We start from the raw sequence: 14208 nt of genomic DNA on the forward strand, positions 1-14208 counted from the left end.
GGGTGTGTTGGGGACACAGAACCACCCACTTCTCAGCCACCCCAAGGTCGACTCCCCTGCTCTCTTCCCTGACTCCCTTGGACTCCCACAATTGTCTGCTCTGCTACAGATCTTGCTTTTTAATCCCCGAAGCCAAGCCCATGTATATTTCTTGCCAAAAGCTAAGATCTATTAATTTCTTGTGACTTATGAAGAAATAAAATTGTCATCTTGGTTGTTTGTGAAATAAGATCCTATATTTGTGTGGGTCTTCACATATTAAAAACCTATTTCCACATTATTTCATTGGTTCATGCAAGAGCCTGTGAGGGAAAAATGATCGACACGATCCCATTTGACAGAGTCAGAGCCCGTGCATCAGTGAACTTAACACACCAGACCAGTCAGAGGCTGTAGCGTGAAGACTGAAACTCAGTGCCCTGACTTCGAGCCCAGACACATTTGGATTTGGCTCTCAGAGATGAAAACTCCCCGAAGAATTTGGGTATCTGTGGCATGTAGGTGGAGTTGGAGTGGTGGCTCCCATCCAAAGACATCACCGGACTGCTCACTCAGGCCAAGCGAAGGCCACTTCCCCCACACTGCCTGTGCCGTGGGAATCCCCAGGCATACTAACATGGATTCCATTGGTGACACCCTGGACAGCGGCACATTAATTGCAGTTAATTACACATTGCTAATGTCCTGGGCTCCCCTCCCCCTTGCTGGGGGTTTTACCGTCTCTCGTCTCTGACTCTGGGGACACACACAGGGATGCAAGATTATCCAGCATGGGGCAGAGGTGAGGTTCTTGGGGACATCCATCTCTGGCTCCAGACGCCCTCTAGGGGGTGATTCGTGAAACTAGTGCTTCTTTCCCTCCATGTGGCTCTCCTTTGGGGAGATGATCCTTGACAGGCCCACCCTGGGTCTCCCCCTTTGGAATGGGGGAATTCACATCTGTGAGGCTCTCGGCACTGAACAACTAGGAGCTCTCAGCTCTGCCAAGCCCTGAAAGGATGCGACAAAGGGCAGCTCTCCTATGTCTGGGAGTGTACCCTCTTCCCAGGCAAGAGGCTGCTCCGTGGCTCCTGGGGTGGGCTGAGCAGCACTGGATTGGCGCATCAGACTTTGAACATTCACATCTTTATTAGAGGCTGTGTAAATGGAGAGAGGGCAGAACAGCCCTTTGTTATAAAACTTGTGGTCAAGAACTCTGCAGGTAGCAAGCACGGTAAGGGCTGAAAGCCAGTGGGTGCTGCCCAGGTCAGGGCAAGGTTGAGGGCTGAGGATCTGAGCAGTGGCCCAGGTGCTGCCTTGCAGTTGCCGAGATGGTCACCACAGCCAGGCTGTGGCCCCACCAGCCTGCTCCCACAGGAGCTTCTGGGCCAGCACTTGCTTGGAACGCGAATCCTAGTGTAAATGCATCAGTGTTTACTGGTCGACTGGCACTCCCACTGTGGTAGCCAGTTCCCATGCAATCCCTCGGGGCATCTCCAGGACACCCACTGATGGGGGCTGAGCTGTGGGCACGCAGACCTCATCCCTGTGAAAGCTCAGGCAGTGGATGTTGGAGGCCTGGTCTGTGTCCCAGTGGCAGGAGCCAAGGAAGAGGGAAGAGAGGGGAGCAGTGCGGAGGCAGTGGTTCTGCTGGTCAGAGGGAAGGCCCTGACCTGCCTCTGTTCTGCTCCTGACCTCTGATGTGACCATAGGCTGGGTGCCTTGGCTTAGGACTGAGAGCTAGGGTTTAAGTTGAGAACTGTCCTGCCCACTGTCTTGGTGGCTGTGGTCCTTGTCTAAAATCCCAGAATGGCAGAGCTGGATGGGAGCCCATTTAGCAGGTGGGGAGATGCTGGAGCGCAGAATGGGGTCTTTTCCTAGGTCACCCTCCATTTGCCCAGTCAGGACCAGGACTGGTTCTGCCATTCCAGCCTGCTGCGTGTTCGGGGAGTAGTCTATCAGAGCACTGGTTCTAAGTATTAGCAGGCTTCAGAATCATCTGGAAGACATGCTAAGACAGCCCGCAGGGCCCACCTCAGAGAAGCTGATTCCAGAGGTCTGGGCTAGAGGCTCTCAGGGGACGCCAACGCTGTGCGCCCCTATGTAGCAGGCAGCGCTGGGTTAGAGGACAGGCATTGGTGGGGCTGAGGTGGGCAGTGCAGAGAGCGAAAGCCATGCTGAGCGGGGCTGGTGGCTGGAGGACGGAAGAGTGAAACCTGTCTGTGAGGAGGTAGGTCTGCGTGGCTAGAAGGAACGCGGCAAGCTTGGAAGAGGGACAGGAATGGGGCAGAAGCTTCTGTCTCTGCAGACATGAAGCATGAAAATGCATTTGTGTCCCCATAGAAGTGACCAGAGAGCTGGCCTTTAGATGGGCAAAGGGTGGGAGAACCCAAACTCATAACAGCGGCTTGATCTGAAAGGCACTTGGGTACCCGTGGGGTGTTTCGGGCAGTATCTATGGGGCCTGTCAGCGGGCCCCCCAGGGCAGTGACCGGGGCTCAGGGAGGGGCTGCAGGGACACTCACGGAAGTAGCAGATTGGGTGGCTGGGGGCTATTCAGCCCAGAGGCTGGGCCTTCTTTACTCCCTGGTTTTGGCTCCTGGAGAAGAGGGGCCAGGTCTCGAGGGAACCAACCAAGGTGCTCCCAAGGCCTGAAAGGGGATCTGGTGCGCCCCAGGGGGTTAGGACTTGGGACTTGCTTGGATTCGGAACCTTCTCGGTGGGGTTTTTAGAGAAGGGTAATTTGGTCCCAGAGAACAGATTCTGGAGCAAAGGACAGCTGGGTGCTGGGGAACAGGACCCACAAATGCACTGATGGGCAGTGGGGCGGGGGGAAGGGAGCTGGCTCAGGGACTTCATGCCCCCCTAACCCCAGAGATCCCGAGCCAGTCTGGGCCTCCTCTCAGCTCTGCTGGCACATCCCCCCTGCCAGGCTGCAGCCAGCGACAGGGGCGGTGAGGCCTTCTGCCCGGGCCAGGCCGGGCTCCTTGGACAGGCTTCTGAAGTAGGTGCCTAGGGCCTGCAGGGGGCCGGTGCCCTGGGTGGGGGGCGACGAGGCAGCAGATGGGCTCAGGTAGCAGCTGTACCGGCGCAGGCCCTGCTGGGGGTCACGGCGGTGCGCGGCCAGCAGCTCCGTGAAACTCACGTTGTGCAGGGCCAGGAGGCGGGCCTGGGCACGGGACAGGATGGCTGCCTGCACCAGCGGCTGCAGGGACGCGAAGCACTGCAGGCTGCTGAAGCAGTAGACGTGCTGGGCTAGCTGGGGGCTCGGGAAGATATCGAGGAGCCGGAACAGGTCCCGCAGGGCCAGCACGGCGGCCAGGGCACTGCGCTCGCTCATGCTTCTTGCCAGGTAGGTCTCGGCCAGGCTCTTGAGCTTGAAGCTGCTGGCCCCGGGCACCAGCTCCTGGATAAGGGGCCGTGCGGCCAGGAAACCCGAGATGACCTTCTCAAACTCCCATAGCCTGTTCATGTCCTCCAGGACCCGGAAGAGGTTGGGGAGGCCGGGTCCCCACAGCTTGTAGCAGGCCAGGATGGGGCGGTGCAGGGAGCCCAGAAAACCAAGGAAGTGCTGCAGCCCCACCTCCAGGGAGACGGCCTTGGAGTTGGTGCCGAAGAAGGCCTCGGGCCGGATGAGCACGCGGAACTCACTCTCCTGGTTCACCGCTGCCAGCTGGCTAATCTTCTGGGCTGGGCAGGAGAGAAGGGCAGGGTGAGGCCCCAGAGGCATGGGGGACACAGGGCGGGAGCAGGGGGACCTCTGGGGCTGCTGTCCCGCTGCACAGAGACCCCACCGTGGGACCTGCTGGTGGGAACCAGACATCAGCCTCTGAACAGCTCTGCCCTGGCTTTCATGGGGACAAGGGTCAGAAGGGGAGGGCTGGCTGCTCTCCAAACACCCCCCACGCACCTGCTGGGAGTCCAGCGGTCGCCTGCCCCTGCCACCTGCCCCAGACATTGCCAAACAGTTTAGATCCAGGTCCCTCCTGCCTGCCTTCGGTTACCCTCACCCACCAACATCAGGGGCCCTCTTTGTCTCCACTGTATCCTTCGCTCCCTGCCCCAGCCTCCAATCCCATCGGTCACTGAGCCAAGACTCCTGGCCGGTCAGAGCCCCGGGACACATGGCCCACTGGCCCAATCTACTCCATTCAGAACTGCCCTGTGAGGTCTGCCAATGACTTCCCTGTCCTAGGGCAATAGCACTACTTCTGCCTGGCTAGGCTGGCCCTATGCTGGGGCTGTGCCACAGGGCGGGCTGGGCCCTATGGTGTCAGCGAAGGGCACTGCAGGGAAGCACCGTGGGGAGCTGATGGGCTTCCGGGAGAAGGGGTCATCTTTCTCCGTGATCTTGGCTGTCAGCCTCCCGGTTCGGCCCACCTGTGGACCGGGCTCTGTACTCAGAATTCTGCAGCCATGGCCTAAGGCCTTGCTTGGATTGCTGGCCTCATCATGGTACTTCCCACATCGTGTTGTTTCTGTTTAGAGGGGCGTTGCCAGGGTTCTCTAAGAGAAGCGCTGGTCAGCAATTTCATGGAGGCACCTGCCTCAGGCTTTCAGGCGCTGGTCGAGACAGAGGTCTTTATTCCATCAGCCAAGTGGGACAGCCAGAGTCCCGGGGAGATGCAGCACCCTGCCTGCTCTCGGGCTGCGGTCACTGGCCAGAGCTCTGGGCTCTCCCAGGCCCAGGACATAGCTCTGCCTGCACTTATCTGGGGGACTTGGAGACTAAGCTAGAAAGGGGTGCAAGGGGCCAATGGAGAACCCACTTTCACTGTCAATCTTGAGGTCAAAGAAAACCAGGGGCCTGTCTTCTGCTTGGGGGTCGGCGAGGCTCTTGTCCAGGACCCTGAGGGAGCTAGGGCCCTCCAGCTGGAGGTCACTGGACCTGCTGCTGCTGTCATCCAGCTCTCGGGAGGACTGCAACACAGAAAAACCAACAGGTTAGGGGGCCGGAGGGCGAGGGCGCATGTTGGCAGCATGAGCACGTGCCTGTGAGCAAGTGTGTGTGTGCGCATGCGTGTGTGTGTGTGTGTGCAGTGTGAGTGTGGGGACATGAGCTAGCTGGTATGGCTGGGGGCATCTGCACGCACATGGGAACAGCAGGATATCGGGAAGGGGAAGGCGTGTGTCTGAGTGTGTGTGCAGGGGGACGTGAGCGCATGAACGGATGCGTGTGTGTGTGTGTGCATGTGAGGGCCACGGGTGAACCATGCAGTAGTGAGTAGGAGTGAGAGGTTGAGATCACACAGGCGAGTGTGTGTGTGTGAAAGCATGAGTATGGGAAGAAATGCAAATGTCAAATGTGTGTATCACGTGTGAATTTGTGAACCAGCGTTGACAAGTGTGTGGGAACGTGAGCATATGTGAGTGAGCGTGCCCATGTGCACGGTGCTGGGCATTGAAGCTCAGGGAAGGGGCCGCTGCTGTGGTGGTTGGGGCTGGAGGGGTCTGCTGCTCCCTTCTCTCTGAACACTCAGAAGAAACATCATGAACTTGGGACAGGAGGAAGGAGGCTCATCTCAAACCTCAGAAGTTTCTCTGGAAGGAGCCAGGAGCCTGGCTCTTGTCCCCATGGCCAGCCTGGGCCCTAGTGTCCTGCACAAAGGGGGAGAGGAGGGCTGCTCAGCCTCAGGAATGCCACGTCTAGGTGGACACGCAGAGCCGGGAAGCGAGAGCCATGGAGAGAGGTCTCAGGGCCTGGAGGGCCTTTGTCATTTAGTATCCAGGAGCCAGCTGCTCCGGGAAGCCTCAGGCCCAGGGCTCCTCTAGCCTGAGCACCCAAGGCCCTGTTCTCTCCAGCACCCAGGCCAACAAGCTTCGAAAGGCCTCGGGTGGGAGAAGGGCTCCAAGTCTATGGGGCTCCCAAGGGGCTGCGGCTGGAGGGTGGGAGAGCCTCTCCCTAAAGTGGACAGCTCATCATCTGCCCGCTGCCTCACCCAGAAGATGTCTTTGGTGGCCTGCTCAGAACTTCCTGGGAATGCCACCTGGGGATGTTAGCCAGAGCTCAGGAGGAAAGGACATGGCCGATGCCACAAGGCCACGTGTCACAGGGCTGGGGTACTACTGGGACAGAGTCTAGAGCAGACCTCAGGTCCTTCCTACTTCTGGACCACCTCTGGCAGGGTGATGATGTTGGCTTCCTCTGGGGCTATCTGAAGCCTCCAAGAACAAACTCTGGCTTCTGGCTAATGCCCCTGGCTTGGGAGAGAATAAGCATGGGTTTAGGCCCTCTTCCTCTCCAGGTGAAACATTTTAACAAAACTTCAGCCAAGAGCAAAGTCATTACTAAGCACAGGTATGATGTGTGGGATTTTCCTAGGAGTGCCTGATTCTTACTCTTTTTGCTTTTCGTAGCCCTAACCCCAGGCTCACCAACTTCCTCCCGGTCACTGATTGAAAGAGACATTTACTATGCATCCATCTAGAGCTGGGCTTGCTTACAGAAGCCTGGCAGTGAGGGGATTCTACACATAAAGTCCTGATTAAAGTCTTCGTCAAACGCCTGGCACATCCATATCCCTGATTCCACCATGCAGTAAAGGTTTCCTCTGCATGCCTTGCCTCGCCTCTGAGTCTTCTGTCTCCTGGTCCCAGCTCCCTTTCCTCCCCATTAAGGAGCCCTCTCTAGGTGTCCTCCTCCAAGTTGCTGGCTGGTGAGCCAGAGACGCTGCCTTCCTTCCCCGAGGGAAAAAAAACAGGTGTTGTTTTTTTTATTTTCAGCCTCCCAGACCTTGCTCTTGTGCTTGGGCTGGTGGAAAGGGCTGGACTCGTCCTGCTGTGTCCTCCCCAGAGCTGAAGAGCTGAAGAGCTGTCTCTTTTCCTGAGTTGTCTCTGCCACCCACCGACATGGCACACCGAGCTTTCTCTTCTTCCTTCCTCTTTTTGCTCCCAAAATAATTGCAAAAACCTGCGCAGTGGCCCTGAGTGCCTCCACCTGTCTCCTTCCTTCTGGAATACTTCTCAGGCCTTAGAGCCACAGTCACCTTTTCGGATAATCCTCTTCCAAGATTTGAGCTCCCCTGGAGAGCAGCAGAGCTGTCTTTGGGCTAAATCCAACTTCACACCAGAGTTATTTATGATGGCCATCAGAATCTCATTCTTAAGGCCTTCCATTGTCCTGAGGTCATTTTCTCTCTTACAGTGGTGCAGTATCTTTCGTCTGGCTCCCTTAAAGAAAGGACACTCCCCTTCTGCTGAGCCGGGAAGCCTGGGAAGCCTGGAACTTCCAGCCCAGCCTCTTCTTCAAGTTCTTCCTCACCCTTGGGTGAGGAAGTGCAGCTTCCAAGTGCAGCTGGGACACAGGAATGATCTCGCCAGAATGCCTTCTACTAAACTCCAGCCGGCCCATCCACTCAAGCCTTCTCCCTGCCTTAAATCCCAGCAACATGGCCAGGAAGTACCGGTGCGCTTGCAAAAGGTGTTTCTACAGACCCAGGTTTAACAAAAGGGGAATCAGCATGAGAGGCTCTGGTGTAGACGTCCTCCTGCCCCCCTCCTGCTCACAAGGGGAGCACCACTGCTGGGCTTCCGTCCACAGTCCAGGTAACTGAGTTGTGCGGGTGGGGAGCAGAGAGGGATAGTAGCAGAGAGCTGGACCCACGCCAAGAAGAGGCTTTTTGTTGGAAAAGGCTTGAGATCTGTTGGGAAGGGAAAAGGAATGGTGGAATGGGAAATGGAGCGGGGAAGATGAGAGCTCACGTGCACAGCCTGGAAAGCGAGGAGGAGGAAGCTCCACGGAACAAGGGAATGGGCTAGAGGGGAGCCGAAGAAAAGAGGAAGAGGGCTTGAAGATGCGCTGCTGTGCTGGGAGTCAAAGCCCCTTTGATACTGCTTGTAGTGCAAGGACAGACTAGGTTTTATTTCTTCATTATACTCGGTTAATGGACTGTGTTTCTTTGACTGCAGAACGGCGCTCAGACAGAGCCACGGGGAGCCCACGAGGTTTTCAGGATACACCTGGAACTAGGAGACACACGCAGTCCGGCTCGTGAGCTACAGTTCACTGCTCTCCAACACAGATCAACTCAGCGTGACAACTGTGTTCCAAATCCACACAGCGGGCCTCCCGGCCACACCAAGCATACCCACAGGAAATGCCAGCTTGACATTTTCATCACTTTCCACCAGTGTAGGAGGTTTCTCTAGGGAAGACCCCTCGTCCCCCTCTCCCCTGCCGCATCGTATCCCAGGATATACGGGTCACCTCAGTTCAAGGCTAACACATACGAGAATCACAGATGTGCAACTGAATCCCCAATTCTGGGGTTCTCCCTTTTCTGGCTGTGCATTAGTGATCTCAACAACTCCAGGTGCCCGGGTTGCACCCCAGACCAGTTCAATTACAGTCCATGGGGGTGGGACCCAGGAATCTGTCACTGGTAACAGCCGCCGCCCCCCCCGCCCCCCATTCCCGGCCCAAAGACTCCAGTGTGCACCCAGGGCTCAGAACTACTGTCCTCCTAATTCATTCCACGCCTGGTCAGCAGCCACTCCGACAGGAGCCAGACTCTTAGCATCCGGCCACCGGAGGTTGTCTAGACTGTACCTGCCATTCATTCTTATCAAGAGTCTCCAAGCTCCTGAGGAACTTTCTTAGCACACAAGCTTCAGCAACAGGTGGGATCAGTTTGGCAAGACATGCGTATTGCTCTCTCATGCAGACACAAAGCCCCAGCTCTTGCAAAGTGTGGAAGACCCAAAAGATCTCCCACATAGCTGTGAGCTGGGTCATCCTGTCCACTAGCCTGTGGCCCCTGCTGCCCTCCCACTCCACCCCCATGGATCGACTGTCCCCCAGAGGTCTCCCTTCTACTGCTGGGCACCACTGCCATGTCGGTCACGGACCACCCCCTCCCCTTTCCACTTGGTCCCGCTCCTGCGGGACACTGGGGCCAGTCACCTGTCACAAGAGTGGGTGGGAGCATTCTATTTTTTCCTGCCTCGGACCCTAACCTGGGGACCACGGCAGAGGCACTGTGGACCCCCTTGTGTTCAGTCGTCTGCCATCAGGCCTGGCCTGGCCTCTCCACCGCCTCTTCCAGCTCCCAGATGGCTCTTCTCACACAAGCAGTGTCTCCCTGAGCCTTGCCCGCCCAGCTGGGCCTGTACCGAAGTCCCCAGGCGTGTCCCGCTAGATTCCAGCAACTGACACAGCGGCAGCCTGGGGTGGGCGTCCTTAGGCACCTCGTACGCTTGGAAACGTGCTGTCCTTGTAGGCCAACTTTCCCATGTAACAGGTGGGATGAAGGCCACAGAGTGGGAGTTCGGGGGCATTCGGGAGCCTGGAGCACCTGGCGAAGGATGCCCTGTTCCCCAACCAACTTGCTGCGGCTAGGGGCGTCAGGGACTAGAAGGGGGCACAGGAGGTAGGTGAGCCGTGCACGAAGGGGGCCTCATTGGTTTTCTTTTTAAATATATGTTTTATAAAGTTTGGGATTTGTGATGGTCAATTTAGAAAACATGCTGTCTAGGGACACCTGGGTGGCTTAGTCGGTTAAGTGTTTGCCTTCGGCTTAGGTCATGATCCCAGGGTCCTGGGATCGAGTCCCAAATCAGGTTCCTTGTTCAGCGGGGAGTCTGCTTCTCTCTCTCCCTCTATCTGCTGCTCCCCCTGCTTGTGCTTTCTCTCTAACAAATAAAATCTTAAAAAAGAACAAAAAAACATGCCGTCCGAAGAATACCAACACAGAAGCAGTGGTCCTCGGGCTCTCCCTGACTCCACAGCTGGTCTCCAAAAGCTGCTTCTAATTATTTTAACTCTTCACAACCTAAAATGAGCCTCCCCCTCCTTTCTTGAATACCTGCAGACATCAGCTAGCGCCTCCCTGCGGACAGCTGAGGCTGGACTGATGCCCGCCCAAGACTGCTGGTTTCGATGTCTGCACCCAACTCTCGAGAAGTCTGGCACTGGCATTGCCATCCTTTCTCAGAGTTTCCTTCCCAGGCTTCTATCTCTGCCCCGGGTCTGTTCTGTTTTGGGGGGTTTCCGGGATAGAAAGAAGTGCCCAGGGTTCAGAGGACCGTAGACTATGGAAAGGTTAAGACTGAAAATCTGACGTGCGCCGAGGAATGATCAAGAGGGGCCTCTGCTCTTGTAGCCGGGCTGACAGTGTAGTGGGCTGAGAGGAGCACACGGATGAGTCTGACGGCTCTATGGGGCAACCAAGCGCAGACAGTGCAGGGCCACGGGCTATCTGTCCTAGTCTGGCAGCGAGGGTGCCCGGGATCAGCAGCCACGGGCATGGCTGAGACCACAGGAAAGGACGCACTAGGAAGAGAAGAGGGGCTGTCACTGGAAGAACAACATGGAAAAGAACAGAGGCCTGAGAGGAAGGAGGACAAGGAGCAGCCGCCAGAGCTGTGGGAACCGGGGTAGGGAGGGCAGGGGTTCCCGAAGTACCCGAGAGCTCGAGAGTGAGGATGCCGTGGTTGGAGTCCCTGTGGGCCAGTTCTCGGTACGGTGAGGTGCAGGGGGTGGATATGGGGCTGAGGGCTGCAGTGGGTGACCCCACCCCACCCCAGAGAGGCCGGGGTGCTGGCTGTTGAAGTCACCCAGAAAGAAGGCTGACCCTGGCTCAAGAGAGGACCCCTGGGAGGCAAGGGCTGGAGGCTTCCCTGTGTTGGAGGAGGCAGGAGGCGTAAAATGATCTGGGGCAAGGGGCATCCCCCCTCAAGACCTGGAGCCCCAAGGCACAGGGGACCTTTCCAGATGGTGGGACCGACACAGCCCAGGGGGCACAGAAGGTGCTGACCTATCTCGCTGAAGCTCACAGTAGGTGGGAGAAGGGGGGACCCCCTTCTTTGGTGGGGTCACCCCACCAAAGAATCAGTTGCCGTGCCAGGAAGACATAAAGCCATCGGCAAGAGAAGAGCTAAGTCCCCCGGGGAATGTGATGGTCATGGAAGAAGGGTTTGCAAGGGCAATCTTTCAACACGTATTTATTGAGCAGCTGTATCTGCCGGGTCCTGGGATCGACGCAGTCCCTGCCCTCATGGGCTCAGGTCCCGGCAGAGGCCCCATGGAAAGCCTTGGGGTGATGGGATGGACAGTGGGAGGTGCGAAGTGCGACAGATGCTTCCTAGTTTTGGGAAAAGAGGCACGGGAATGGGAGGAGCGGTGACCCAAATCTCAGTTGTGCCCTTTCTGGGGAAGAGGGCTGATGTCTCCCTGCTGAGTCCATGCAGCCTTTCCTTCCTGGGTCTGCTCCCTGACTACAATACACAGGATGCCTGCAGTGCACAGGGCCTTGGGTGCGTGGGCCAGGCTGGGCCGCAGGGTGGAGCAGGGGCTGCTGAGTGGCTGCACGGTGCCAGGAGTGGCTGCATGGTGGCCAGCAGCTGTAGAGGACGGAGGTGCTCGGGGCTCTCAGAGGCCTGTCTGACGGGGGCCAGGCTGGTGGGGGAGACTCTCCGGAGGACAAAGGAGTGGGAATGCAATGGCAGAGACCTCCAGTGGAACCCGGGCTACAGGGTTCTCCAGGGGGCTGTGTCAGAATCCCTGGGGGAGATTCCTGCCCTAAGAGTCTGGGGAACTCTGCCTCCCTCCATTCTCCCCGCTGACAGAGGTGTCAAGCTGGGCAGCCACGGAGGAGAGAGGAAGGGCAAAAAAGTTGTTGAGCCACTGGGCAACAGGGGAGCCCCGGAGGGAGCAGCCGAGGGAGCGCACTGCTCCTCGAGCCCGGCGGCGGTTGCGCTGGCCCATGGCCCTCTGGAGATGGCAGGGACCCTCCTGGGCACTGGCAGGATGGCTGGGAGGCCCCGCAGTGGCAGGAGTGGTGGCCTGGACCTCAGGGGGAGGATAAGTCCACCCGGGTTTACAGTACACTTTGAGGGGCAAGCGGAAGATACGATGAAGACGGGTGGTTCTTTGTGCTCTACGTGGCAGGAAGCTGGTCCCACGGCGGTGGCAGACGGCGGCGTCCTCCTGGTGACTAGCAAGCTGGTGGGGAAACTCGGCCTCAGAGACTGCAGCTTGCTCGGCGGGACGGTGAGAAGACCAAGCTGGGGGGCGGCATGCGCCCGGTGGCAGACGGGAGGCCCGGTAGAGGCGGTAAGCTCCTTGTGCCCTTGGCAGGGGGTGGGCTGGCGAGGAATGCGGTGCAGCGGTCTCCGTGGGCTCCGTGCACTTTCCAATACAGAACCTCAGACTGAGGGCTGGAAGGGACCTCAGGGGCCACCCAGTCCAACCTTTCACTCTGTTCACATCCCCTCTGCCCCAGCCTCCATTAACCAACCTCCAGGGATGGAACGGTCGCAACCCACAAAGGTACATGTTCCAATGGGGGACGGCTTTAACGTTCTTGCTTATGGAGTGCAAACTTGCCTATTTGGGTCCCACACGGTGCTCCCCACGCCCTCATGGCTCTGCACTGACCCTCACTGGTTGCGGGTTAACTGGGGTATGGGCTCTTGGCCACCCTCCTCGTTGAGGACTTAGAGGTTAGAGAACACGGAAGGAAGCTCCAGACAAAGGCATTAGCTAGTCCAGAAGCGAGAGAGGGTTCTGGAAGGAAGCACACTAGCAGCATCTCAGAGGAGGACAGATGGTCAGTGAGGGCTCCTGCCCCCATAGGGAGGGAAGGAGGGCTGGGGTGGTCCAGGACCGCAGCTGGCATCTGGAGTCTGTCCTCAGGACAGCTCAGGACTCACTGCCTTGCTGGAGGACTCCCCAGGCGCAGGGCAAGTCTGAGAGTCACCTGCTGTGGCTGTGTCCCCTGGGACATGGAATGGGGGGAGGCAGGAGTCCAGGGCCGAACTTCTGGACCACTCACCGAGTTTTCAGCATCTGAGTCTTCCGAGCTGCTGATCACCACGACTCGTTCCTCTGAAACCGGGCAGAGGGGACAGTGTTAAGGTCCTGCCAGGAGGCCCAGTGGGTGGGGCCTGGGTGCGCTCCATGGGGCTCCCTATGGGCCAGTGGATGAGGTGGGCCATGTGTGCCCTGCAAGGGGGTGGATGGGAACATCCACCGACCATGCCGATATGGATCTATTTATTCAAAAGGGCTTTCCGTCACTGCCCACTGTGCCCTGTGAGTACTTAATTCAGCTGTCGGCCCTGAATTCGGAATCTGCTCCCTGTACAGGCTGCTTGGCAAACAGCCCCTGGTTTAGAACCTCCTGCCATCCTAAAGAAACACATTGGTTTGTTCCAAGCCTCAGCCTCCTGAGCTGAGGTGTTCAAATTAAAAGATACTTTATTTGGTTAATCAAAATCTTTTGATTACCAATAGCATTGTGAGCAAGGAATGTCGGTCAGGGCTCAGTGTGCGAGCAGGATCAGGGCTCAGTCTGGGACCTAGAATGAAAACAAAGGGGGCCTCTGGGTGAAGCAGATCTCGGAAGAACGGTCTTGACCATTCCAGAATTCCATTAGTTAACCTGAGCTCATGCCCGAGGACTCCCTGTCTGGCAGTGTCCATAAGAGACATCCAGGACAAATGAGGTCCTTGATGCAGGTGACCTTTGCAGACAAATTTGGGAAGTGGTAGGTGTGGACTTTCCCCCCAGGTCTCTCTGGGCCCGTGCTAGGGTCCAATACAAGGCAGAGACCTGCCTTGGGTGGGGGCGCAGTGCTGGGCACTGTAAGGGTGTGTTGGGGGAGGGAGCTACAGAGCCCCTCATGTTCCTCGCACTGGAATCCCAGCAAGTCACCTGGTGAACTGTATCATTCTCACCCCCCCAGGCAAACCGCGCGCTTTCCCTGCCCCACCTGGTGGCAGCTGAGAGCCCGACACACAGGGGATGCAGGGGGTGGGCTGGCGAGGAATGCGGTACAGCGGTCTCCATGGGCTCCGTGCACCCCGGGCACCGGCACTGGGCTCCCTGGGAGGGGTGAGGATGTAGAAGGTTCCCATCCCACCCCTGGTGGACAGCTCGCAGGCTGCAGCCCCTGCTGTCCAGCTATCTCCCTACCTGCCTCACCGGCGTCGCCGGCTGCATGGTTGTTGTTGGGCAGAAAGCCCTCGCTTCCGACGGTGGGGCCTTTGGGGCTGGAGGGCCCATCCAGGTGGGGCGGCGAGACCGCCTTGGAGGTGCTGGGCCTGGGCTGCTCCGGGGAGCTCCGGGCCAACCGTGTCTCCCTCTCCTCCTCAGACTCCATCTTGATGGCCTTTCTGGGGCACTCAGTCTGGCAGGACTTCCTCTTCTGGGGCGGGACTGTGCTGCAGACCTCCTATGCAGTGGGGAGTCACAGGGCCAGGTTAGCAGTTTTGAGGGGTGCTGGGGG

At 57.8% G+C, this 14208-nt stretch overlaps 1 protein-coding gene across 11 annotated transcripts in view; it reads right to left on the minus strand.

Annotated features, from left to right (window-relative positions):
* Nucleotides 1–1105: 1105 nt before the first annotated feature.
* The window catches only part of PML (PML nuclear body scaffold), a 41097-nt gene continuing 27994 nt past the window's right edge, over nucleotides 1106–14208 (minus strand). Inside the window, exons 6-10 of one of the 11 annotated variants that reach the window (XR_013967152.1) lie at nucleotides 13896–14154; nucleotides 13693–13805; nucleotides 13208–13278; nucleotides 12753–12805; nucleotides 4874–4899 (exon numbers count right to left, since the gene is read on the minus strand). Coding sequence is in view for 9 of the 11 variants with exons in the window: in XM_080808922.1 (XP_080665048.1) it covers nucleotides 2882–3669; nucleotides 4749–4899; nucleotides 12753–12805; nucleotides 13896–14154 (1251 nt within the window). In the remaining 2 variants the exon portion in view is untranslated. Of the gene's footprint in view, nucleotides 3670–4748; nucleotides 4900–10902; nucleotides 12107–12752; nucleotides 12806–13207; nucleotides 13279–13692; nucleotides 13806–13895; nucleotides 14155–14208 lie in introns of those variants that run through there. The other 10 variants (XR_013967153.1, XM_080808922.1, XM_080808927.1 and 7 more) reach the window with 10 other exon arrangements.

The sequence above is a fragment of the Martes martes genome, assembly GCF_963455335.1.
Source record: "Martes martes genome assembly, chromosome: 7".
Taxonomy (NCBI): Eukaryota; Metazoa; Chordata; class Mammalia; order Carnivora; family Mustelidae; genus Martes; species Martes martes.